Here is a 27,321-nt window from a genome sequence, read left to right on the forward strand (position 1 = left end):
TGGGGTTGTTTGTTTTTTTTCTTGCTAATTTGTTTGAGCTCTTGTAGATTCATTGGATGTATACTTTGCAAATATTTTCTCCCATTCTGTAGGTTGTCTATTTGCTCTGTTGATTATTTGCTTAGCTGTGACAGAAGATTTTTAATTTAATACAGTCTCACTTGTTTATTTTTGTTGTTGTAATTACCTCTGGGATCTTAGTCATAAATTTTTTGCCTAGGCCAATATTTAGAAGAATTTTTCCTATATTTTTCTCTAGAATTCTTATGGTTCCATGCTTTAGATTTAAATCTTTTATCCATCTTAAATTAATTTTTGTGAGTGGTGAGAGGTAGGGGTCCTGTTTTATTCTTCTGCATGTGGCTATCGAATTTTCCTAGCACCATTTATTGAATAGGGATTTTTTTTTCCCCCAGTATATATTGTTGCCTTCTTTGTCAAAGATCATTTGGCTGTATGTGGAAGGTTTTATTTCTGGGTTCTCTATTCTGTCCCACTCGTCTATGTCTCTATTTTTGTGACAGTACCATGCTGTTTTGGTTACTATATCCTTGTAGCATAATTTGAATGCTGGTAATGTGATTCCTCCACATTTGTTCCCTTTGCTTAAGATTTCTTTAGCTATTTGGGCTCTTTTCTGGTTCCAAACAAAGCATAGATTTTTTTTTTTTTCTAGATCTGTGATATACGACATTGGTATTTGATGAGGATTGCAGTGAAACTGCAAATCACTTTGGGTAGTATGGATATTTTAACAATGTTGATTGTACCGACCCATGAGCATGATATACTGATATACTCTTCCATTTGTTTGTATCATCTGCATGGTTTGGCAGGGGTTGTTCTCTAATGTCTGAAACATTTGTTTTGTTATATTCTGCCCAGTTGTCTTGTCTAGTTGTTTTTGACAAGAGGGTTTGTCTAGTGTCATATGTTCCATAAAGGCCAAAGGAGTTATTTTCTCAATTGATTGTTTACAAAGTCTCTTAGATATTTCCATGTATACAGAAGAGTCTTTTCAACAATTGGTGCTTAAGTAACTGGATATTTGCATGAAAAACAAAAAGAGGACACAAAAACCCTTTGTGCACATCCTCCATAGACTGGCCAAAACCACTCCGTGGTCAGTGGTCTCTTATCAGGAAGAAATACTAACCAGTTGTTGTGTAGTAACCACAAAAGGGAGAAGCAGCATTAGGTGGCTGATTGAAATCAGGGGTGGAGCTAGCCTTTTCAAAAGACTCCTTCTGTTTAAGCCAGGAAGAAAGCCTGAGAGTGGTTAACAAGGGAGGGGGTATAATGAGGCATGTCTGACCCCTCATCCCACCATGGGTAGGAACTCAGTTTTAAGTATTCTCTGAGATCCCCTTGCCCAAGAAGGAGTCCATTCAGTAGGGAGGGCTCTTAGGATTTTATTTGAGTTCCCAGCTATGGGGGGTTAGGCTCAAATGGTTAAGAAGTGTCAGAGGAACAAACATTTTTCTTTGAACATAGGTCAATTATGAGAAATTCAAAGGGGTAATGGATTTTGTTTTCCCACATCCAGAAGAAAGAGCACAATTCTGAGGCCTGGAAGACAAAATGGCTTCTGAGCCTCAAGTAGCCCTTTGAGTGCAGTGTGCAGCCATCAGGAATGTAAGAGGACTGTAAAATTATAGACTTCAAAGGGAATGCAGATCCTCTGATGGGTCTGTGGCTACATTATAATAGGGTACAAGATGACCAGCACCCACATAGTAGTAGGAATACATAATTGCAATCTACAGGGGTGGTTTGAGACACTAGCATCTATTGCTGACTTGAAACAAAATTATTTTACAAAATAACATATACATATAATAAACAATTAAATGTTAGGCCAAATGAAGTTTTACCTTTTTTAAATCAATTTTTTATTGATAATTGACACAAAAATTTTACATATTTATGGGATACAGTGTGATATTTCAATGCCTATAAAGCTAATTACCATATCTTTCATTTTAAACATTTATCATTTGTGGTGAGAACACTCAAAATCTTCTCTTCCAGGTATCTTAAAATATACAGTACATTGTTATTTATAGTCATCCTAACTATGTAATAGAAAACCAAATCTAATTCTTCCTAAATGTAATTTTGTACTTGTTGCTCAAACTTTCCTGATCTTCACACTCTTCCTTCCCCTCCCCAGCTCCTAGTAAACCACTATTCTTCTACTTTGATGCATCAAACTTTTTAGATTCCATGTAGATCATGCAGTGTTTGTCTTGGTGTGCCTGACAGATTTCGCTTAACATAATGTCCTACAGGTTAATCCATGTTGCTGCAAATGACAGAATTTCATTCTGTTTTATGGCTTAACAATATTCCATTGTCTATATATACCCATTTCTTTATCCATCCATCTGTATATAGGCACATAGGTTGAGTCTATATCTTGGTTATTGTGAATAATGCTGCAATAAGCACAAGAGTGCAAGTATCTAGTCAACATATTGATATCATTTTCGTTGGATGTATACTCAATAATGGGATTGCTGGATTATATGGTAGTTTTATTTTTAATTTTTTGAGGAATCTTCATATTATTTTCCATAATGACTACAATAATTTGCATTTCCACCAACACTGTATGAGAGTTACCCTTTTCTCACATCTTCACCAGCACTTGTTATTTTTTATCTTTTTAGTCATAGCCATTTTGACTAGAATGTGGTGATATCTCATTGTGGTTTTGATTAGCATTTCTCTAACGATTAGTGATGGTAAATATTTTTATATGTTTGTTTACATTTGTATGTTTTCCTGTGAGACATCTCTATTCAGGTCTTTTGCTCATTTTTAAATCATATTATTTGTTTGTTTGAATTCTTTATATTCCCTGGATATTAACCTTTTGTCAGATATGTAGTTTGCAAAACTTTCGCACATTGTGTAGATTATCTCTTCATTTTACTGATTGTTTCCTTTGCTGTGCAGAAGTAGTAAGTACTTACCTATTGATAATGACCTTGAATGTAAATGAACTAAATTCTCCAATGAAAAGACATAAAGTGGCTGAATGGATTAAAAATTAAAAAAAACAAGGCCCCACTGTATGCCACCTTAAAGAAAGTCTTTTCACCTATAAAAACATGCACAGACTGAAAGTGAAGGAATGGAAAAGAAATATCCCATGCAAATGGAATTCAAAAACTATCAAGAGTAGCTATACTTATTTTAGAAAATACAGACTTTAAATCAATAAAGATTTAAAAAAAAGACAAGGCCATTATACAATGACAAAGGGATTAATATATCAGGAGGATATAACAATTGCACTACACTGTACCCAACACTGGAACACCTAAATATATAAAGTAAATATTAATAGGCCAAAAGGAGAGGTTGACTGTAATGCAATAACAGTAGGGAACTTCACCACCCCATCTTCAGCAATGGACTGATTAGTCAGACAGAAAATCAACAAAGAAACTTTGGAGGTAAACTGTACTCTAGACCAAATGGATGTAACAGACATTTATAGAATATTTTACCCAACAGCTGCAGAATACACATTCTTCTCATCAGCACATGGAAGATTCTCCAGGATAGATAGTGTGTTATGTCACAAAACAAGTTTGAACAATTTTTTTTTAAATTGAAACTATATCAAGTATATTTCTGTTCACAATGGAATAAAATTAGAAATCATCTTTTCTAATGAATGTGTTAATGCTAATACATCAAAAATTTAATTAAATAAAAGGAACATTATTTTACAGATTTAACTAGATTTATGCAAATCCATTACATCTTACATCATGAAAGTCTAATCTGCAAACAAAATGTAGAGCAATCATGCTGACATATTAAGGAAATTCTTAATATTTAATCACTTCTTTATAACAAAACTATGTTTCTTTCCTCAGAATAAAAGCTTGAAAAACAAACTCTTGTCAGGAAATAAGCTGTGTGGCATTCATGCAGAAGAGGTGAGTAGATTTTTTCTTTTTCTAACTTCAACTGGCTAAAAACAATATTAGCGCCAATTGTTTGTTTGTTTGTTTGTTTTACCCAGACATCTGGTAACTTTTTTTTCCTGACACAAATGCAAACTTTTGAATAACAAAATGAAACATATTTTAAATTTTTGAATATTTTTGAGTGTTTTAACACTGCATAGCTAAAAGAACAAAATAACAAAAACAGTTAAGTGTTACTTGCATAAAATAATTTTTGGACTCCTTTTTTAAATTAGATTTTCAGAGTTTTCATACTAGAAAATTCCTGGAGTACATGAAATTTTCCTTTTTTGTGTGTGCCATCTGTGTGATGTCTACAAAGTTTTACAGTGACAGTTGACTGTCAGAGTGAGGATTCTGGGATTGGCCATAAAACTTACAGACAAATACATTCATTGATTTTGTTTGCTAAGCAACAAAATTGTCTCTTATATTTCTGAGGGAAGAAAAAGTCATTCTGGTTAATCCAGGTTTAAATAAAATATTCAATATCCTGTACTTCTCATCTGAAAATATATTTGTTCTCATGATTCTGTGTTTAATGAAGAAATGCAGTTCATAGTAAATAAATCTCAGTGATATTGATGAAATAGTAGTGATAGTGTCATATTATTAACAAATGCTTGTTTATACCTCAAGATGGAGAAACAAGAGTCACTGTTAAAATTGTATCCCCAAGAAGCACACGTAAAAATGTATTACATGTGCAATAAATTTATTCCAGGATTAGCTTGTGAATGATAAGGAACAGACAGACATGAAAGGTTTTATACCATGAAGAGCGGATGCCTATGCAGGAAGAGAGAAGAAAAACCAATGAGAACAGTGGTTTAAAAAGTTAAAATATACCACTTTTCCTATAGTAGTCTGAAACTAAGACAAAGAGCTGCTGAAACAGGCCGGGCGCGGTGGCTCACGCCCTGTAATCCTAGCACTCTTGGAGGCTGAGGCGGGTGGATCACTCAAGGTCAGGAGTTCGAGACTAGCCTGAACAAGAGCGAGACCCCCGTCTCTACTAAAAATAGAAAGAAATTATCTGGCCAACTAAAATATATATTAAAAAAAAAATTAGCCGGGCATGGTGGCGCATGCCTGTAGTTCCAGCTACCCGGGATCACTTAAGCCCAGGAGTTGGAGGTTGTTGTGAGCTAGGCTGATGCCACTGCACTCACTCTAGCCCGGGCAACAAAGCGAGACTCTGTCTCAAAAAAAAAAAGAGCTGCTGAAACAGTTCTATTATCTTCTAAATATGGAACAACCTCTGGTTCCAAGTTATCTTTTCCTGTCACTATCGTCTTCCAGCTGGAGGGAAAGGGAAGATTACTCGGTGAAGTACAAACATTGCTCTTTAGGAGTCCAACTAGGAAATAGTGTCATCTATCACACTTGCATACTATTTACTAAAACTAGGTCATGTGCCTAGCCAAGTTGAAGGAAGGCTGGAAAATGTCCTTAGGATAGTGGTTATGTGTCCAGGTCACACTTGGGTTTTCTCTTCTTAAAGGAAGGTGAAAATATTATTTGATAAACCAGGAAAAGTCATTATCAAAAGCACTGACATTCAAAATCTAGCATGCAATAAAATAATCCATTTTATAATATCTTTCCAATAAGATATGTGTGAAATGAATAAAATTTTTTAATACAAATAAACTAAAGGTTTATACTCTATAAGGTGAAAAATCAGATTAAATGGTTTGTAGATCTGATCCAGTGTAGTGTTTCATTTCATTGCATTTTTCTATTTAGATAGAAATAGACTTATACATTGTTTATATTTGCTAGTTTTCCAGAAATAGTGCAAATGTGGTTTGTGCAGGTTCTGAATATTATTTACAAGATGGTAAGCAAGTGGGATGATATTTTGAATAAGGAATATCTATATAGACGCTATATTCCCAGATAGTCAACATATTTTCAGGGTCCACACAACACTCACACAAGTGAAAGAGAGGGGCCTCTTGGGAGAAAGTATCTGTGGTGTTTAGGAAAAAAAATGGGTTCTACTTTTATTTTTTAGCCTCTTAGTTCAAGAATAGTTAATAGTTTTCTTCATCTTAATGTCTTGGATTACATTATATTAGGTAGTCTATTAGGTTATTAAGTATGAAATGTCTGATTTCCTTAAGTACTGAGTTTGACAGTTGATATATCTGACATTTCACTTTGACACCTATTTTAATTTATTTTTATTGTGAAGGTACATCCCCAATCTTTCAAATGTACATTTTGGCTTGTGATTATCTTTCACATTTTTTTAAGAGCAATTTTTGTGAAACCATGGCTAAGTCAAAAATGTGTGTTATTTTTGAATATGAGTTCTGTCATGGAACCAATGCAGCACAGAAAGCTTGAAATATCAACAAAGTGTTTAGGAAGGATGTGGCTAATGAACACACAGTATGTCGATGGTTTGAGAAGTTCTATTGTAGTGATTTTAATCTTGAAAATGAGCCATGTGGGTGACCTGAGACCAAGGTGAATAATGATGAGCTGAAATCTGTAGTGGAAAAGAATCCATCTTAACCTATGTGTGAATTAGCAGCAAGGATTGATGTTACTATTCCAACAATATTAGACAATTTGAAACAAATAGGCAAGGTAAAGAAGCTGGATAGATGGATTAAATGAGCGTCAGAAGGGAAATTGTCTGACAGCTTCCCTTTCTTTGCTGTCATGACTTAAAGATGAACCATTTCTGCACCGTATTGTTATATGTGATGAAAATAGATTCTTTTTGACAATCATAAGCTTTAGGCACAATGGCTGGATATAGATGAAGTGCCAAAACCCAGTCCAAAACTGAATATTTACCAAAAAAAGCTAACAGGATCTATTTGGTGGTATTATCATCAATGGACCCTGGTCAATCGATTACAACAGATGTCTACTGTAACCAATTGAACAAAATGATGAGGATTCTTGTGATGAAGCAGCTAAGACTGATCAATAGAGACAGGCCAATTCTCTTGCAAGATAGCAAACACTCATCCACATGTTGCACACACAACACTACTCAAACTACAGTAGCTGGACTTGAAAATGCTCTGTCACCCACCGTATTCACCAGACCTTGCACCAACTGACTATCACTTCTTCCAGGCTTTGGACCACTTCAGCAAGCTGTGGAAAATGCCTTTTGCAATTTTTATTGCCACTTGCTCTCCAGGCTTCTTCTCTGCTGACATAAACAAGCTACCATTAAGATGGCAAAATAGTGTTGATAGTCTAGGTGCATACTTTGATTAATTGTACTGCATCTTGTTTGAGATATAATAAACTACACTTTTGATTCAAAATTGGACATTTCATATTTGATGACCTAATATTTAAATTATAATATAAAATGATAAATAATAACATAAAATAAATATTATCTTTGAATACCTATGTGTATGTTGCTAGATTCTGTACATATTTTTATTGCCTAACATTGAAATATACTGTGATAGGTTCATTACAATATAGTCATTTGCCCAATCTCATTATTTATTTATAGAGTAAATTTGGAGCTTTACATTCTAGGTAATGTGGGAGACACATTTTTGTCTATGACAATAAACATTTCAAAATAATATGGTGGCAAATTTAATTATTTGGCTCATCATTATCAAAAACAAAACAATAATGTCTTTTGTTGGTTTAGGGGCTAAAAAGAATCTTGTCTGCTAGATCAATGGCCCAAGACTTTTAGTATTCATAGATGAATAAGATATTGAAATCCCACTTACACCCAAAGGATTGCTAATGTTTTAATTTTCAATGTCAGGATATTAACAAGGGAAACTACTGCAAATGTCATCTACCATAATAGTCACTATTATACCATCAAAGAAATGCTTTTTGAACATGAAATTTTAGGAAAGAAAAATCTTACTAAAATATATCTTCCTAAATGGGATAACTAAGCTTAGCTAAAATGCTCTATCATGTATATTTTCTTTTCATCTTTTTTACCTTCATCTTATTATACTCATCATCATATTACTAACTTTAATTTTGCTGTGGACTTGTGAAAACTTCATAACTTCATAACATTTAGAAATTCATTTAGAATCACTATGTAGTAAACACAAAGTTACTAAAATGATATCTCAATTTTTTGAAGGTTATCTTTTTGCTAATTTTAATTTTTTAAAATGTTGCTAACAATCTAAAAGAAAACAGTCAAAGCATCAATTGGGTTTCAAATTAATGTACATTACAAAAAGAGATGCACTCACTCAGAATGTATTTATCCTTTGCATAATCTTTCATCAAATTCTTAGACAGGATTTTGGTTTTTAACTCACTAAAAATTAAAAGAGGGCTGAAATATGCTGTTCAGAGAAGAGATAGGTGACTGTGAAGAAAACGTCTAAAAATTATGCTTATATTATGATAAAGTTCAAGAAATCTGGCCATTCATGCTCATTAAATGTAGAAAAAAGACATCTAAGTTTTATTGTAGTTCCTTAATGAATCACTGAATAATGCTATAATTGATGTTCTAATAATAATTCCAAGTTTTGAAGAAATGGTTAAATTATATACTATGCATTCAGCTTAATTATGCATTAAAAATGAATATCCCAAATGATTTCAATGAGCCCTCTGCTGTATCATAATGGATAGAGCATCAATTACATGGAAGAATGGAAGAGCAGTTGGGCAAATCAAGTATACCACATGTAGTAGTAATCTCCCATTCCTCATTGATACTCATTAACATTAGTTTGAAGAAGAAGAAAAAAAAGTCTGTTTTTCCTGAAAGACTATCTATCCTGGTTGTAAATAAGTCTTGGACACAGATTGGAACAGCAGGGAGAAAATGCCAATCAACAATACACTTGAAATTGTGAGAAGGAACATACACCATTCTTATTGAAATCAGTAGCACAAAATAATGAGAGCATGGAAACCATAATTATCTTACAGAGAGAATTAATATAATAACAAGGAGATGCTATATCTTAAATATGATTTTGGATCACCTGAGAAACTTCATGTGGGGAGTGGCAGAGATGTAAACATAATTCTGAAGTACAAGTATAAATTCAAGGTGCTGAAGTAGATCATGAAATGCACGTGACTCATAATAGAGATTCTATGAAAAAATGTGTTTCCAAAAGTAGAACTTTGCAGTACTGTATTATTTATAACACTTTCAAGTTTCCATTCAGTCAGTGGTGTTTGCAGCATTGAATGATAATTTAAAAATTATGGCACCATTATAACACAGCCTCCCACTTAGCAAACTCTTCTACATTGCATGGTTAGAAATGTTCTGGATATGATAGGAAACTGAATCACAATACACTTGCAGTTGGTTCAGTGGAAGACTCATATATATGCCATGTGTGCTTGGAAAATTATATTTCAACTATCTTGGTGGACTTTATTAAAGAGGCCTTTCATATTAACACAGTTTACTTAGACATAATAGTCATATACGTATCTTGTGGTTATTACCTACTATGGCCAACTACTTTCAAAATTGACTTTTACTGAGATATAATTTACATACAGTGTGTCCCCTTTAAGTGTACAGTGTGGTGGCTTTGACCAATGTATGATTCAGGATATAGAACATTTCTGTCACCCCCAGACTCAATCACCACTCCCAACCCTCAGCCCATGTCAACTACTAACTTGATTTCTATCCCTATCCATATGACCTCTCTAGAATATTATACACATGGAATTATGGAATTATACAAAATATAGCTTCTAGTAACTGAACTCTTTCACATAGCAAAATGCTTTTGAAATCCATCCATGTTGTTACATGGTTTACTACTTTATTATGTCTTTTTAATTTCTGAACAGTATTCTAATATTCCATTTCATGAATATGCTACAATTTGTGCATCTATTCACCAGTTAATGGACATGTGGGTTGTTTCCAGATTTTGGCAATTATGAAAACACATATTATAAACGTTTTTGTAGACATTATAATTTCTCTTGGGTAAATACCTAGGAAGGATTGCTCTGTGATGCAGTGTGCATATGTTTAACTTTATAAGAAAATGCCAAACTATTTTTCAAAGTGACTGTACCATTTTATATTCCTACTCAACTATTTTTAATTATTATTTTTTCTTCATGTAGACACGGTAATTTATCTGTGTGTGTGTATGTGTGTGTGTGTTTTCTCCTGAGTAAAGAGTCAGGACCTGTAATCTTACCTTTAGAAATATAATTAACTGATCTTTATAATAGAATGTTGGAAATTGAGACTGACCTGGAAAATTGGAAATGCATGATCATCATTTGTGTCTTAAGAGAACAAGATCCAATGTGGTAACCAAACATGTCTTCTGGGAAAGATTTCTTTGTTAAGCATTTTTTTTATTTTTTATTTTTTTAATTTTTTATTGATATATAATAATTGTACATATTCATGGAGTACATGTTATATTTTGATACAACCAAATAACATATAATGATCAAATCAGGGTAATTGAGACATGATTCACCTGAAACATTTATCATTGCTTTATGTTGGAAAATTTTATATTTGTGATGGCACTCTTAAAAAGTGAATTCTAACTGCAAACACCATTCACTTCAGCATCTTAGCATTCTAGTGGCTTTCCTCACCTCCTTTCCCATTTGAATGCTGCCTTTGCCTGGATATGTGTCAAATCCAAATTTACCCATGTTAATCTTAAAAAATAAACAATTGAAAATAAGCAGTGAAAACTGAGACATTCATATGCACAGATGTATTTAGCATCTAAAATTAAAGTTTTTGCCCATGTCTGGGTGACAAACATTCTGTGTGTTTAGATGTGGTGTGGGGAAAGAACAATAAGCAACTTTCTTTAAATAGTACATTTTAAACAATATGATTTTTTTGAAAAGGCTTTTTTTTCTTTCTGCTTAGGATATCTGGATGTTCTACTCTCAAAGCAGAGTTTAGGCTTTCTGTTTTTATTTCCAAAGTAGTTGGTCTCTGTTTGGCTTGGCTGAAAAATTTATTATTGTTCAGTCTTAAAGAACTTTAATCTTCAAGTTTGAATTTAGGCACTAATTCATGTTTCTGCTCTTGCAGTCAAAAAAAATCCAAGCCCACCTGAAGGAACTTCGTTATGGGAAGAAGGATTTGTTATTTAAGGTGAGCATCTTTCCCCTTTTCCCCCTCTATTTTGCTACCCAATATCTAAACTATCAAAAACATTATTTCTTTTAAATTTAATTTCTGGACTTTCTTAAGAATTGGACTTTTATTTGACTGAATTGAAGATGCTTTCCTTTTCTTGCCTACTTAATTCACTAAGATAAATGCAAGTAATATTTTTTGGGTACATGTTTAATCAAAGGCAGGCCTCATTCCAAAGGGTTCAAAGTCCTTTGTAACTCCAATTACTTTAATTCAACAGGGAGAAATACTGTCGTTTGGAATATTTACATAAATTACAGCATATGTTGAGGTAGTTTCCAGTGATGAGTTTCACTGCTGACCCACAGTCTTGACTTCCAGAAACCTCTGCACAAATCTCTTTTATTATTAAGAGTCATGTTTACAGCAGCACAATCCGCAATTGCAAAGATGTGGAAACAATCCAAGTGTCCATTGGTACATGTACATGAGTGGATTAATAAAATGTGTATATGTATACCATGAAGTACTACTTAGCCACAAAAAATAATGGTGATCTAGCACCTCTTGTATTATCCTGGATAGAGCTGGAGCTCATTCTACTAAGTGAAGTATCACAAGAATCAAGAAACAAGCACCACATGTATTCACTATCAAATTGGTATTAATTGATCAACACTTATGTGCACATATGGTAGTAACATTCATCAGGTGTCAGCCAGGTGGGAGGGGAGAGGAGGGAATGGGTATATTCACACCTAATGGGTGTGGTGTACACTTTCTGGGGGATGGACATACTGGAAGCTCTGACTTGGGTGGGGCAAAGGCAATATATGTAACCTAAACATTTGTACTCCCATAATATGCTGAAATAAAAACACAAAAACAAAAACAAAAAAAGAACGAGATTTCACTACCTACCTATTAGAATGGCTAAATATTACCCAGGATGTGGTGGAACTAGAATGCTCATACGCTGTTAAGTACAATAATACAACCTCTTTGGGGGGGGGGAAGGGTCACCATGTTTATTCATTACTAATTGATTTTGGTTGTTATTATTTTCCTTTACAAGACTATCCAGTCAAACCTTATGAACAGATAAGCACCTACTGCAATCTATGGATACAATAGACTTGAATAGTGATCCTCCGAAGATATACAATTCTTAATCCCTGGAACCTCTGAATGTTCTCTTACATGGCAAAAGAGAATTTGCTGATATGATTAAGTTTAGGATGTTGAGATGGAAAGATTGTCCTTATTATCCAGGTGTGTTCTAAATGTAATCATCTACATGAGTCCTTATAAGAGTGAGGCAAAAAGGTCAAAAGAAGAAGGCTATGTGATCACAGAAGCAAGGGGAGAAAAGATAATGAAATAGACTCTCTCCTACAACCTCTGGAAAGAACCATTCATGCCAACACCTTGATTTTAGTTCCATGAAATTCATTTCAGTCTTCTGACCTCCAGAGCTGTAAAGAATAAATGTGTGTTGTTTTAAGCCACTAGGTTGCCGTAATTTGTTATAGCAGCAAGAAAAAACTAACACAGATACTTTATTCCCCATTGAGCAGGTCAAAGGCAGGTATTTTTAATCGTGCTTGTTGTATATCTGCCTTGCCAAGTGCAAGTAGAGTGATAGAGCATTAGGCTTTTAGTAGCAGGAATGATAATTTGTTTAGTAAAAATAAATGTGAATTATTTTATATGTAATATTTACTTTTAAAAACATTTCACTGCAACGATCTGCTCGATCTATTCCTCTTCACATTAAAGAGGAATGAATCCATATTTTATTTAATGGTAGAGAAATTCTGGAATTTTTCTTGTGAGAACTATAAGAAAAGACTTATCTCTCTTATTCAGTACTGTTATTTTTGGCTTAGAGTCATAGGAAAGTGCTCCTATTATATCAACCAATATTTATTAAACATTCATTGCATGAAAGGAATGAATCTGGGTACATCTTGCCGTTTGCTCTTCATAAATATGCTTCCTGTCATTCCTTTGGCTTCATTTATAACGAGATATTCCCTAGCATCCCAAGAACATTCTGAATTAATTCTCACTGATGCTTACTAACCCTCACCTCCCAGCACTCAGCTGATTTTGTGTGACAAATAGATAGGATAAAATATGAAACCCAAGGCATTTGCTTTCTACCTTTAATCCTTCATGCTGAGACTCTTGAGCTCAGGATATCTTAACTCTTAACATTCACCCTGGCCTTAGCTGTTCATGGTCGTCAACAACAAACAGTTGAAATTAACAACAAAATGTGTGTGTATGTGTATGTGTTTATTTGGAAAGAAATGTTTAGTTCTTTATAAATTAACTTAATAAGATCAGAAGTGCTATAAACAAATGCAAGTTCCCTAGAGTTTACGAGTTATAGATATTAAGCTGATTTACACAAAGATAGAAGATCATATGAGGCTTTTTGAAAATTTTGAGTTTTATTTCTCAAATTGAAAAGTTTTAGAAAGAAAAATTGAGAGAAGAGAATGAGAAGATCTAGTACTGTTTAGTGATTTACATCTTTGCAATATGCCAGTTGACTATAGATTACTAATTTATCATCCTTCATATATTACTTACATAAAGATTTGTTTAAAATCTTTATGACTTGAAAAATGAGACCTATTATTTGTAAACCTTATTATTTAATGTCAATTTGAGGAGTGCATATATATGGAATCAAGAGAACTATGCATGAATGGACCACGAAGTTGCATGAAATAGGATGCCTTCAGCATATACTCTTCCCCAAAAAGCTTTCTCACAGTAAAGATTTTTATTAAAAACAACAGGTTTGGAAGCATGGCAATTTTAGAATTTATTCAGTAGCTCAATGCTGTCAACAAGACCCAGGTTTGTTTTTTATTGTCTTCTCCCAACCCCAATCATTCCATATCACAATCCTAAACTTGTTGATTTGTGCTAAGCTTTGGTTCCTCATTGTATGATGATGGCTGCTTAAGATCTACATGTTGTGTCTTCATATGCACAAAGTCAAAATAGATAAGGGAGGCACTTGGTTTTCAGGATCATTATTTTTATGAAGGAAGAGAATTTTTTAAGAAGTCTCCCCAAACTGGGTCATGAATCCATGCAAAAGTAAAACCTCAGCATTTTCAGTTTCTAATATGAAACATTGTTTCTTTTAGATATAAAACAATAAGAAAGGAATTGTTGAGGGAGGCAGACAACAGTTTCTTCTATAATGCATTCATCTACTCTTCTTGATGACAGCAAACTTATCTGATTTGCTTACTACTACATCAACAGTGCACAGTTTTAGTCTTGAATAAACATATGTTAAATAAATAGATAGATAGGAAGATAACCAGCTACCTAGGTAGATAAACATGTCAGGGAAATAAACAGTAGAAACTTAAGACAAATAGCACTAAAGGTACAGACATCCACCTATACATCTTTGAAAATGAGTCTACAAAGTATCTTTGGTGACACTTTGCTGAACCCTGAGACGAGTAGTGAAAGATTCTATTTCAAGTAGTTTCCCCTAAGGATATATTCAATTTGGAATAGATTTGATGGTTTTTAGTAAATGTAGACTTTGAAGGAGTAATGCTTGCTGCTGAAGCATTTAAATTTTATCCTAAAAAATAATGGTGTATGCTGACAATTGCATGATGATAAATTCAGTGCCCTTATTAATGCTCGAGAGCTGGCTTTTGCTTGAGGAAGACTGTGAGCTACAGTAAAGATTCTCCACTAAAGAGAGAGGTGAGGGTAACTTGACTATTAGTTGCCCAAGACTTGAATTGCTTGGTATCATTCTTGATCCCATTTGAAGCCAATATTCTCTGAAATACCTTCTTTCCATTTTGCTACTCTTTGAAAATTTTACAACTGCACCTCTATTTTAAAATTTTCTAAGTATTAATTGTTCATTGTAAAAAATTTTTTAAAAATGTCAAAAAAGGTAAAGCCAAAATACAACACTTAAAATGCCATCACTCAGAAAAAATGCAAGCAATATTTTGATATGGTTTATATTTCTATCTAGTTCCTTTTGTAGGAGCCATATCTGCCTTGTGATTGATAAATCACCATATATAGTTATATACCTTTTTAATATAATTTTAAAACACAAAAAATATCCTTTAATTTTTATTTTTTATATAAATTTAAATGCATAATCTTTTATGAAAGATATACCAAAGATGACTTAACCTCTCCCTTACATGTGTATGTGTATACATATATACATACACATATGTGATTATTTTACTTTGCACTATGATGAAAAATGTTTTCTTGTTTTTAATGAGTTATAGTTTTCATGGAACATGAACTATCTAACTGTCAAGTAGTTCACTGAACTTTTTAAAAAAATGTTAATATTATTAATACTTTGTACAGTTTACTTTCAAGAGAATTATGACAGTTTACTTTCCCATTAGTTTCATAAGAAGAAGTTGAATTAAATTAAGACTTCTTTTGTACTGGGTATTCTCATTAAAGAAACAAAAATAAATAAGCAGGTAAGTAGTTGTATAGTTGAATAAATGCAATGAAACATTAACATACTTTGTTTTTTTAAGAGATTATAAAGTGAAAATTATTGCTTTAATTTTATCATAAAATTGATGATTGGGCAGTTTTAACATTCACTTTAAAATGTAAGTCATTTAATTTCCTTTGCTTTTGTTTTATTTGTTTTTGGTAAATTCAAAACAATTTCCACGATACTCCTCAGCAACTAAAGATTCAATCTAGCTGCTTCCCTATTGAGCTAGGTAATGGGAGACAATTTGATTGTTTTGTGATGTTCCTGTTATTTATTGAATGAAACCAATTTAATATACTATGTGTCATTTGGTGTTTGAATTAAAATGGTGACAATTATGTTACTGCCTTCAAGGAGTTTATATTCTGGTGACAAAAATACTACAATCGTACAGTTGGCCCTCTGTATCCACAGGTTCTGTATTGCAGATATAACCATGGCTAGAAAATAATTGGAAAAAAAAACTCATAAAAATAATACAACAATGAAAACATACAATAAAATACAGCATAACAACTATTTACGTATTATTTATATTGTATTAGGTATAGGTAATCTAGATATGATTTAAAGTGTACAGGAGGAAGTGCATAGGCTATATGCATATAATATGCCATTTTACATATAAGACTTGAGTTTCTGCAGAATTTGGTGTCCACAGAGGTCCTGGAACCAACACCTACAGATTCCACGGGATGACTGTACCTATTTAACATTGATACTTTACCCAGAGCTCTGATGTACATTATTTCATTTGACCCTCACCACAAACCCTGTGACATAGAGAGGATTCCTTCACAATGAAGGAATCAAAGCCTAAAGAAGTTTGATACTTAGTTGTGTTCACCAAAATATTTGCTTGCAAAACAAATTTATTAGCAGATTGAAGCCATTTCCATGGATTCTAATTGTTTATTTATTTTAAATAGAATTGATTTTTTTCAGTATCATGAGTAAAGTATGAATAAAGTATATTTTGCAGGGTTATATAGTTATTCTCTTGATAATTATTCCTACTGCATATGCTTATGCCATTGGATCAAAATACTGATTTAGTTATCCTGGAGTGTGTCATGCTAGACCAGATGCACTCGTTCTTTCTGAAATTCAAACATCACAAATGGCATGTATTATCACCAATATTTTTTCTGGAAACTAGACGTATTCAACTTGGTATCTCCATTGTCATCTGCTCCTGAAAACAGGGGCATTGCCACATGAATTTCCATGTATGCATACCAAAAAGTGTCAGATAATTTCCTGATGATGTGTGTCATCTACAAGGGAATTTTGTGAAGCAGTCATGCCTTAATTTTTAAACTCTTGAGTAATTTAAGGTAATTTTTATGCATCTGTCTCTCATTAATTTAAACTTATCTCATCCACATGTTAAACCAATTTTTAATGAGCAAAAAGATTTTCAGTGCCATTTATATGTTACAAGTATCAATTTATCTCTAGTTAAAAGGGGTTTGGAGCCAAAATGTAGGCAATCTTGCAAAAGAGGTTTGAGGACTTACTGATTTTATTTTATTACATGATCTCACAAGCTTTAAGATTTCAAAACACATTAATTTGTCCCCAAAATTATTTTTATGAGTCAGTCAGGGCAGGTAGTACCATCCTCTCACCAAGGATCAAAAAACCGAAATACCGAGAAGTTACGAGAGTTGTTTAAAATAATGGGATTGAGCTAAAAACATACTAACTTTTAATGAATTAATGGGATGCATGTGCATTTTCCAAATATAGTTTTTAAATGAATTTCTTTATTTAAAAAAAAGAAATCAATGTAGAGACCAAGAACTAAATGTAATTTCTTACTGCAATCGCAATTGACCATTGTCTGGAGACACAGATCTGAAAGATTATATTCTCCATTACAACTGTTATTAATATACTATTTGTAAGAATGATAGTCAGAAATTCTCTCTAATCCTAGATGCATAAGAAGCCTTTGATAAAATTATTTGTTTTCATGCTTAGTTCTATCTTGGACAAATTTGATATGATTTTATACTGATAATTCATTCATTAAAATTTTTTAAAATCTGCTAAAATAATATTGATAATAGCCTTCTGCATTTTTTTCATTGCACAGAAAGTATGTTAACTCAATATTACACACTTCCCCTTTTTCATGTATTAAATCTATTTTTAATTTAGATGGATTGAGGAGAATCATGATTCCATATTAATATTTTAACTCATTTGAACTCTTTTGTTTGTATGCTGCTTGAATTTTAGTATTAGTCTGCAAGAATTCAGTAGCAAACAAACACATTCTTACAGACTATGTGTTTATTTCTGGCTCTTTTAATAACATTATTCAGCTTTAGCCATACTGAATGAAGTTGCCCCGCTGGTGTTTCACAATTTTAATGTGTGGGAAGCACCTGTGTATCTTGTTACAAAGAGATTCTTATGCTGTAGGTCTGGGAGGGGACTTAAAATTCTGCATTTCAAACAAGCCCCTAAAAGGTCTGTGGGCCACGTTTTAAATGGCAAGACCTAGCCATTTAATTAAACTGATAAGAAAGGGTTTAGTTTCTCTCTTTTTATTCCCTTAATTTTAATATTCTACATACACTATGGTAGAAAGAAACACCATTTGAAATCGAGTAATCTGAGTTCCCTTTTAGCCATTTCACTTAACTTAGTGTTTCTTTTAGAAGTATGGACATATACAGACTTCTGAAAGAGGATATTTGTATTATTGAACATCTTTTTTTTTTTTTTAACACTCAGCACAGCTGATATTTTGTAATAGGCATAGGACAAATAAAATCTGGTGACAAATTGCCAGGCTGTCAATCTAGTAAGGGAGATGTGATAGTCTGCAATCAATTTTAATACAACATGGTAAGTATTTTATAAGTACTTTATCCAGCATGCTTAGGGTTATGGGATTACTGAGGGGAGGGTCAGAGATCAGTAAACCTGCCACTGCCTTCCTGCTAGCTTCATAGAAGAAAGAGTTGGATTTGACCTAGAAGGCATTGCACCAATGTTGGTAGGTACTCACGAAATATGTACGGAAGGAAGGCAGGCAAAAAGAAAAGAGGCAGTGATGAAGTAAAGAATGCCGTCTTTATTGAGAAAACAGTCTAACCAAAGGGAATGTGGTTTAGACATGAATCGCTATTTAATAAATTGTCCTAGGAACCTGATGAAATGTATGGTGCATATGGAGAGAAACAAGAAAGAGATTGGGAAGATAGATTGCTGCCAAAGCGTGAGAGGCATTGATGGTGATATTAATAAGTTTTAGAGAAAGTGTTTGCAATTTTGTATGTAGTGCTTCTCTTTGTTGTTAGTAAAAAAAAAAAAAAAAAAAAAAAAGCTCAAGCTCCTGCTGGTTTGTAAATATGGAAATAAACTTTCTTGTCTGATTTGTCCTTGTCCTCCCATAAGGCCTGGACATGGCTTAGCTTTTCAGCCAATGAGACCTGTGCCAGCAACAAGTTGGCACCATGTAAGTGCTTCTGACTGATCAGCAGGCTCACTGGTTCTGGCCCTGGTTCTATTTTTTTCTTTCTTTTATTAGTTATCAACTTAAATGTCTTTTGACTTTAAGGTAAATATAGAAAAATAGGGGAGAAGTAAGGAGGCTGGTACATTATACTCAGAAAACAGACCAAAAAATTAAACACATTAAAATCTAATATTTTCATATTTCTCTTTAATAAGCAATTTAATGAGGATGGAAACTGTATTGCTACTTAATGAGGTATAACACTTTTCTCATTTAAAGTTATCTACTTGGCTGTGAGAAGAGACGTAGACTCAAATATTCTGGGAAAAAAAGAAAAAAAAAATGGGAGCACTTGGGTTGGTTGTCCCTATTTTAGTCATTTATTAAACCTGTGTTTTACAACTGGGCTCATTCTCTTTATGTTCAACCCATATAAGAGGCGAGATTGTGCAGTCTTTAAAAGCAGAGATTCTGCATCCAGGCCTGATGTGTTTAATATTAACATTGCCAATTACAGTATGGGTTTCAACAAGTAAAAGTTATGTGTTTTTTTTTTTAACTTCATCTGTAAAATGATGTTAATGATAACTTCTATATGATATAGTTATTATTAAAGTATAAAGAGTTCATAGAAGTAAATTATCAACTTATAATGGTATCTGGCACATATTAAGTTCACAACTAGTATTACCTATTATTGTTCAAAATAAAAGAAAGTGGAAATTTTACTTCCTTTTAACTATAATATTGCTAACCAATTGTTTTGTATTCTAACAGAAGTTTAGACACAATCTAGGCTCTTCCTGTTCTTGAATGAGTTGTGTAGCATTTGAGCCATTTACCCAATTGCAAAACATATATCAAAACTATACTACATTCCCCAGACAGTGCGCATTTTTTCATGTTTGTTAGCCATTGTTATATCTTCTTTTGAAAAATTTCTATCCATGTCCTTTGCCCACTTTTTGATAGGGTCGTTTGATTTTTTTCTTACTGATTTTCCTGAGTTCTAAATAGATTCTTGTTATCAGTCCTTTATCTGTGTAGAATGCGAAAAGTTTTTCCCATTCTGTAGGTTGTCTGTTTACTCTCGTGATGACTCGGGGGGATGGAGGGGCATGGGCAACATATATAACCTGAACTTTTGTACCCCTATAATAAGCTGAAATTAAAAAAAATGAAAAACAAATACTATACTACAGAAATGGTGCATGTACAGATAAGTTATGTGAATCAACCTAATAGTCACTCAGCAAATGCTGGTTGCATTTATCTTCCCTTCTAGTTTTTGTCTTATTTTATTTTATTTTTTTTAATATCTGTAGACAGAAATACAAAGGTAAACATTGTTTGCCCTTCTTCATGTTGTTCTTAGACAAGCCCAAGATGGGATTGAGAGTTACTGCTGTGTTTAGATAGAAGGGACATAAATGGAATCCACAGGGTATCCCACTGAGATTACCCTCTCATAATGCCCAGAAATATGTGGAAAGTCAGTTTCTTTCCAGCCTTGAAATATGAAGGTGCTTATGGCATATTATGTTGTTGCCTTTCAATTTATTATACTTATAACTCCAACAGGCTTTACCTCATATCATAGTAGAAGTTTACATTTTTAATGCTAATTATGTTTTTTCAAAACAGTGGTAGAATTTTCACTGATTGTTTTATACAATCTATTATGCATCATTTCTTATTTAGAAGTTTCACCACTTTAGCCTCTCTGTTTAGAGAAAAATATATGAATCGCAACTCTAAATGCATAAATGTAAAAAAAGCAAAACTAGTCTGCAAATTAGAGCTTATGAGTTAGGTCAAGCAGAAATTAATTCACTCAACATATGATCCTTGAATGTCAGACATGTGTTAGATGCAGTTCATATATTGAGAAACAATAACATAAATAAGAAACATAAAATGTACTACAGACAGTTTATGCTGTTTAGCATAGATAAGTGGAGAATTTGAGTAGTGTCGCCTCTCCAAAGCACTATCATTTGTACTCTATGCTTTCATATTCTAGCATCCCACACACCCTGCATTGCCATCAGAAGGAAAATTTCTAATATATTTAAAGTCAGCTTTATTGAAGTATAATTTATGTTCAATGAAATCCATCATTTTAGTTGGATAATTCAGTGAATACACATGCAGTGTGTGTATAACTGTTACTGTAATCAAGACATAATACATCGCCATTATTAAAAAAATTACCTTGGGACCCTTTGCAGACAATTCCCTCCCTGCTCCTTCAGCCTCTGCTTCTTTGGGGATGGAGCTGCACGGCCAAATGACCCAAGGTGGTGAGAAAGTGCTAGAAATTTCAATTTGGAAAATAGTGAAAAGAGCTGGTAATTACCTGGCAAAAGGACCTGGAGTCAGAGCTGAAAGCTGTGCCTAAACTGAGTGTATATTTATTTATATCCACACAGAAAAGTTATTGTAAAAGTTTTCTTCTACATATTTTTTCTACATTCTCACATTCCTTGTGTTACTTCAGGCTCTCTTTACCTTTCCTGAATCACTGACAGAATGTATTCAGGTATTGGAGTGCCTTGTATTGCAGGATAAAGGCTTTAACTATAAATAACTTCACTATTTATTAAAGCATGCTGAATTTAATTGAGGATGAATAGGGATAGATTCATCTTAAATGCATGTTATTTGCTCATATGTACATCTTTGGTTTTGATTTTGAGCACACTCCAGTAGAAAGCAGTAAATACCGATCCTCTTTAAATCTGTGCAGTGAAATCCTAAGTTCTTTGCAAGCTGGAAACCACATGTCAGCATTAATTGCCAGATGCCACTGGCAAGAAGCACATTTCCCTGAATAGGCTCCTATTTGCCAGTTCCAGAGATTATCAGTATAATTGGATGTCAAAACGCATCCTTTCCGCATCTTTCTCCACTCCTCCCTGCTGTTGTCATAATGGGAAAAGCTGAAAGGAATGAAGTAGGTGATCTTACTTATTCTGAAACTGAGGAACCTACAATAAGATACAGAGAGAAGTTTCCAAGAAGAGTGTATATTTATTTATAACCACACAGAAAAGTTATTGTAAAATTTTCCTTCTACATACCTTTCTGCATTCTCACATTCTTTGTGTTAATCCAGGCTCTCTTTACCTTTCCTGAGTCACTGATAGGGCTCCCTGTGTTCAGTCTTCTTTCTCCACCTTCAAGCTCTATTCCACACTGGCAAAAGGAGGGGAGTCTGTTTAAATTTCAAATTTGCCTGTTTTTCCACTCCTAAATCCACCATTACTTTTCCAAGCCTTATAGAAATAATTTTATCCTCCTTAGTAGATCTTGCAAGGCTCTCTATGAACAATCTCTAACTATCTCTTCAGTCTTATCAGCACCAAACAATTGATAATAGATGACTTGTATTTTTTAGTTTCCCATTTCTTATCTCTGTTGTTTTTCTAATATTTGTCTTCTTTTCCTGCCATGTCTTTCCAGGCATTCTTCACATTATTAAGTCTTACCAATTTTTAAAGATAATTTTATTGAGATATACTTCATCTACTATACAATACATCTACTTAAAATATACAATTCAATGGTTTTACTATATTCACAGGCTTGTGCAACCATCACTAGAATTCAATTTTAGAACATTTTCACCACCACAAAAAGATGTCCATGTTCATTGGTACTCATTTCTTATTCTCCTTTTCCTAGCCTTAGTCAACAAACTAGCCTAATTTTTATCCTTGTAGATTGTCATATTTTAGACATTTCATATAAATAGGATCATACAATATTTAGTATTTTGTGACTGGCTTATTTCATTTAGCATATTTTCAAAGTCCATTCATGTTATATTAACAGCATGTATTAAGACGTCACTTTATTGTCATAATATTCCATTGGATGGATATATAAATTTTGTTTATCCATTTTGTAGATTATGGACATTAGATTGCTTCCACTTATTAGGTATTGTAAATAATGCTGAGACAAAATGTATTTGGTTCTTACTTTTTATCCAGTATAACAATTTCCACCTTGTGATTGAATTGTTTAATCCATTCACATTTAATGTTATTATTGATATAATTGGAGTTGTGTGTCATTTTTTTCTTTTGTTTTTAAATGTCTCATGACTATTTTGTTACTCTGATGTCATTATCCTGCCTTCTTTTGTATAATGTGATGCTTTCTAATATAACGTTTTAATTCCTGTCATTATATTTATATTTTTGAGCTATATTCTTAATGCTTCCTCTAGAGCTTACAATATATTTCTTAAACGATCAGATTCTACTTCAGATTTAAACTAACTTACTTCCAGGGAAGGATAGAAATCATATACCTATACAGCTCCTCCCTCTCCCCACATTTTTCCTTTTCTGTTATTTTTATATATACTAAGACTATGTATATTATCTTTTGTCTTTTAAAGAAGCTGAGAGAAAAAGGTAGAATGGGCCAATCATCGTAGCTTCTTCCTGGTAATTCTAGCACTTTGGGAAGCCTAGAAGGGAGGATTGCTTGAGGTTGGGAGTCAAAGACTAGCCTGAGCAAGAGCTAGACACCATCTCTATAAAAAAACAAAGAAATTAGCTGGCATGTGCCTGTAGTCCCAGCTACCTGGGAAGCTAAGGCAGGAAGATGGCTGGACCCTAGGAATTTGAGGTTACAGTGAGCTATTATGACACCATTGTACTCTAGTAGAGGCAACAGAGCAAGACCTTGTCTCAGGAAAAAAAAAAAAAGGTAGAGTAAATATATAATTTTAGAATTTGCTTTTTTTTTTCTTTTTTTAATTCAAAATATTATGGAAGTAAAAATGTTTTGGATACATGGATCATTTTTGTAATGTTTGAGTCACAATTATAAGTGTGCCCATCACCTAAATACTGTTCATTGAACCTGTTAGGTAGGTTTTCACCCCTCCCCCTCTCCCTCCTCCCCCCTGCCTGGTTTTGACTGAGTTTTACTCCCCTCTGTGCTTATTTACAATTTCTGCTTCTCTTTATTTATTCCTGTGAATTAAAATTTAAACTATTGTTACTTTGTTACTCCAATTCAGTATTTTCCACATCTTCTGTGTGCTATCAAATATATTATATTTCTATATGTCACAAGTATATGTTTATGTATCTCTAGCTATTACAACTACATAATTACATATCTCCCTCTCTATATACAGTGCATGTGTGTGTGTATATCCACGTATACATATATAGTTGTATGCAATTATTTTTAATGATATTTAAAAAGAAAACAAAAGAGATATGTGATTACAGTTTACCCTCGAACAATGTGGGGTTTAAGGCAGCAACACCCTGCACAGTCAAAAATCCACATGTAACTTTTGACCCCCCTAAAACTTAACTACTAATAACCTACTGTTGACCAGAAGCCTTATCAATATCATGAACAGTCAATTAACACATATTACACATTTTGTATGTTTTGTGTATTACATACTGTATTCTTACAATAAAGTAAGTTAGAGAAAAGAAAAATCTTATTAAGAGTCATAAAGAAGAGAAAACATATTTGCTATTATTTATTAAGTGGAAGTGAATTACCATAAAGGTCTTGATCCCCATCGTCTTCACTTTGAGTAGACTTAGAAGGAGGAAGAGGAGGAGTTGGTTTTGCCATCTCATGGGTGTCAGAGAGGAAAGAGGAGGAGGTTGAAGGGGAAGAAGGAGAGAGAGAAACACTCAGTATAACTTTTATTGAATAAATATGTGTATAACTGGATCTGTGCAGTTCACACGATATTGTTCAAGGGTCAACTGTATACTGTTTCTTATATTACTTATTTAATTACTTTTACCAGTGCTTTGTTTTTTTCTATGTGTATTCAAATTATTGTCTTCTATCACTTGGTTCAGGCCAAAAACATCTTTTAGTGTATCTTATAAGGCAGACCTGCTAGCAACAAATCTTATGGTTTTGTTTATCTCGAAATTTCTTTATTTTGACTTTATATTTGAAGGATAGATTTGATGGATATAAAATTATTGGGTGGCATTGTTTTTTTTTCCTTTAACATTTTGAATATGGAATCACATCGAATTCTGGTCTCCATTGTTTCTCATGAGAAGTTAGCTGTTAGTCTTGCTGGGGTGATCTCTTGCACATGGTAAGTTGTTTTCCTCTTGCTGCTTTCAAAATTTTCTTTTTATGTTGCCTTTCAACATTTTGACTGTGATATGTCTGAGATTTGATCTCTTTATGTTTATCTTATGTGACGATTGTTTAGCTTGTTGGATTGTTAATTTTTTCTTCCTATTTGAGAAATTTTCAACTATTATTCTTCAAATATTTTTCTGCCCATTTTATTCCTGTCCTTCTGGTATTCCCATTACACATTTGTTGGTGTGCTTAATAGTATACCATATTTATTTGACACATTGCTTATTTTTCTCTGTTTCCTCAATTGCATTATCTCTATTCATCTGTTATCAACTTTCCTTATTCTTTCTACCTCTGGGTCAAATATAGTGTTGAACACTATTAGCAATTTTTTATTTTTCATTTGGATATTGTACTTTGAACTCTAAATTTTACATGTTGTTCTTGTCAATAATGCTGGATTCTTTATTGATATTTTCTATTTGTTAAGAGATCATCTGCATACTTTTGTTTAATTACTTAAGCATTATTTCATTCAGTTCTTTGAACATATTTATTATAACCCCTTTGAATTCTTTGTTTTCAGTGTCCACCATCTGGGCTGCCTTAAAAGTCGTTTCTGTTGCTTTTTTTTTTTTTTTTCTTTAACTTGTGTATGAGTCATACATTCCTGTTTCTTTGTCTCATAATGTTTTCATTGAAAATTGGACATTTTAAATACTGTACTTGTAGAAAGTCTCAATATCAATGTTCTTCTCCTGAGGCTTATGTTATTATCATTTGCTTATTCATCTACTGTTTTATTTAGTGACTTTGCTAAACTAAATCTGTGAAGTCTATTTCTCCTCTTGTTGTGTAGTCTAGTATGTTTCTGCTTACATTTTTCCTCCTTGTTTTCAACTTATACACTAATTACCCACAGACAATTTCTAGATTAGCATAAAAGACTTTTTGGTTAAAGGTTATGCTTAAACACCATTAGCCAGTTAGATTTTCAGTGTTTATTGCTGGATCTGTGTGTGGCTTTGACACTAATTTAAGAAATTTGCAATTTTGTTTCATGTTCATCCAGGGACTAGTAGTTTCTTCTCTGCTTTTTACTAAGTGGGTACAGCCTTTGGCATGCACACAATCTTCCAGATCATAATGGATGAGTATGATTTTATTTATAGCTTTGCTTCCTAGGAGATGTCCCTGAGTAAGAGTAGTTTATTGTTCAAATAGTTTTTAATCAGAATTTATAATTAAGCCCATAGTGCCATTGAGGTCTACGTGTGGCTTAGGGAATGCTCTCAATTTGTTTCATATCCTATTCTGAGTGCTCCTGAGGGGATGTATCCTAGCACATGCATGTGGTATCTTGACTCAGGTTTGTGTGTAATGGCAGGAGAGCTGGTCCAGTTTCTCTCTTTCACTGGTTCTCTCTGTGAAACTTCTGATTGCAGTGCTGTTTCCCTTTTTGTTAGGAGTATCATGAGGTTACCAATTCCTTCTGAGTCATGGGCCTCAGCATATAGTCATCCTCATGACTATAATTTTATTACTGCAAATGGATACAAGGCAAAATTAGCAGAGAGGAAGGGTATATGGGGCAAAGTCCAGAAGACACCAAGTGCTAGCTTCCAAGAGTCCTCTCTCAGTGGATTCGCATAGACCAGCTTCATTCACTTACCAATGAGTTGTTATAACACATGTGAAACTTTTTCTACTAGAAAAGTTTACTTGCGCCTAGGGTTCAGTCCAGGGTTTTTATTGAAGGCCGGGCATGTAAGCACCCTTTGTCTATCATATGCCATAATTCTTTATGCAGGTGTTCAGCATAATTCATATTGTTTTTGCAAAGACTTTAGTGACATTGAACCATGCTTATCAGAAAATAGTGGGGAATCTCCCAAAATTCAAGTTCCCAGATGTAAGCTAAATGCCAACCTAGTAAGCAGTTCTTTCTAAGGATGGACATTTTAGTCCTGCTATGTTAATTCCTTTCTGCCATGATGTTATTGCAACAATCTAAACAGAAATAACAGTAACTTGGACCATGTTATTAAAGTATGAATGGCAAAAAGTGAGCTAAGTTGAAATATATTTAAAAGACAGTGTATAAACCATTTATCCATGAACTGGATATGGC

General features: G+C 33.3%; 1 protein-coding gene across 1 annotated transcript in view; it reads left to right on the forward strand.

Moving 5' to 3' along the window:
* LUZP2 (leucine zipper protein 2) overlaps positions 1 to 27,321 on the forward strand; it is a 196,934-nt gene that overhangs the window by 86,860 nt on the left and 82,753 nt on the right. Inside the window, exons 3-4 of the mRNA XM_069469723.1 lie at positions 3,894 to 3,956; positions 11,026 to 11,088. Coding sequence (XP_069325824.1) covers positions 3,894 to 3,956; positions 11,026 to 11,088 — 126 coding nt within the window. The remainder of the gene's footprint in view (positions 1 to 3,893; positions 3,957 to 11,025; positions 11,089 to 27,321) is intronic.

Source organism: Eulemur rufifrons, chromosome 6, assembly GCF_041146395.1.
Source record: "Eulemur rufifrons isolate Redbay chromosome 6, OSU_ERuf_1, whole genome shotgun sequence".
Lineage (NCBI taxonomy): Eukaryota > Metazoa > Chordata > Mammalia > Primates > Lemuridae > Eulemur > Eulemur rufifrons.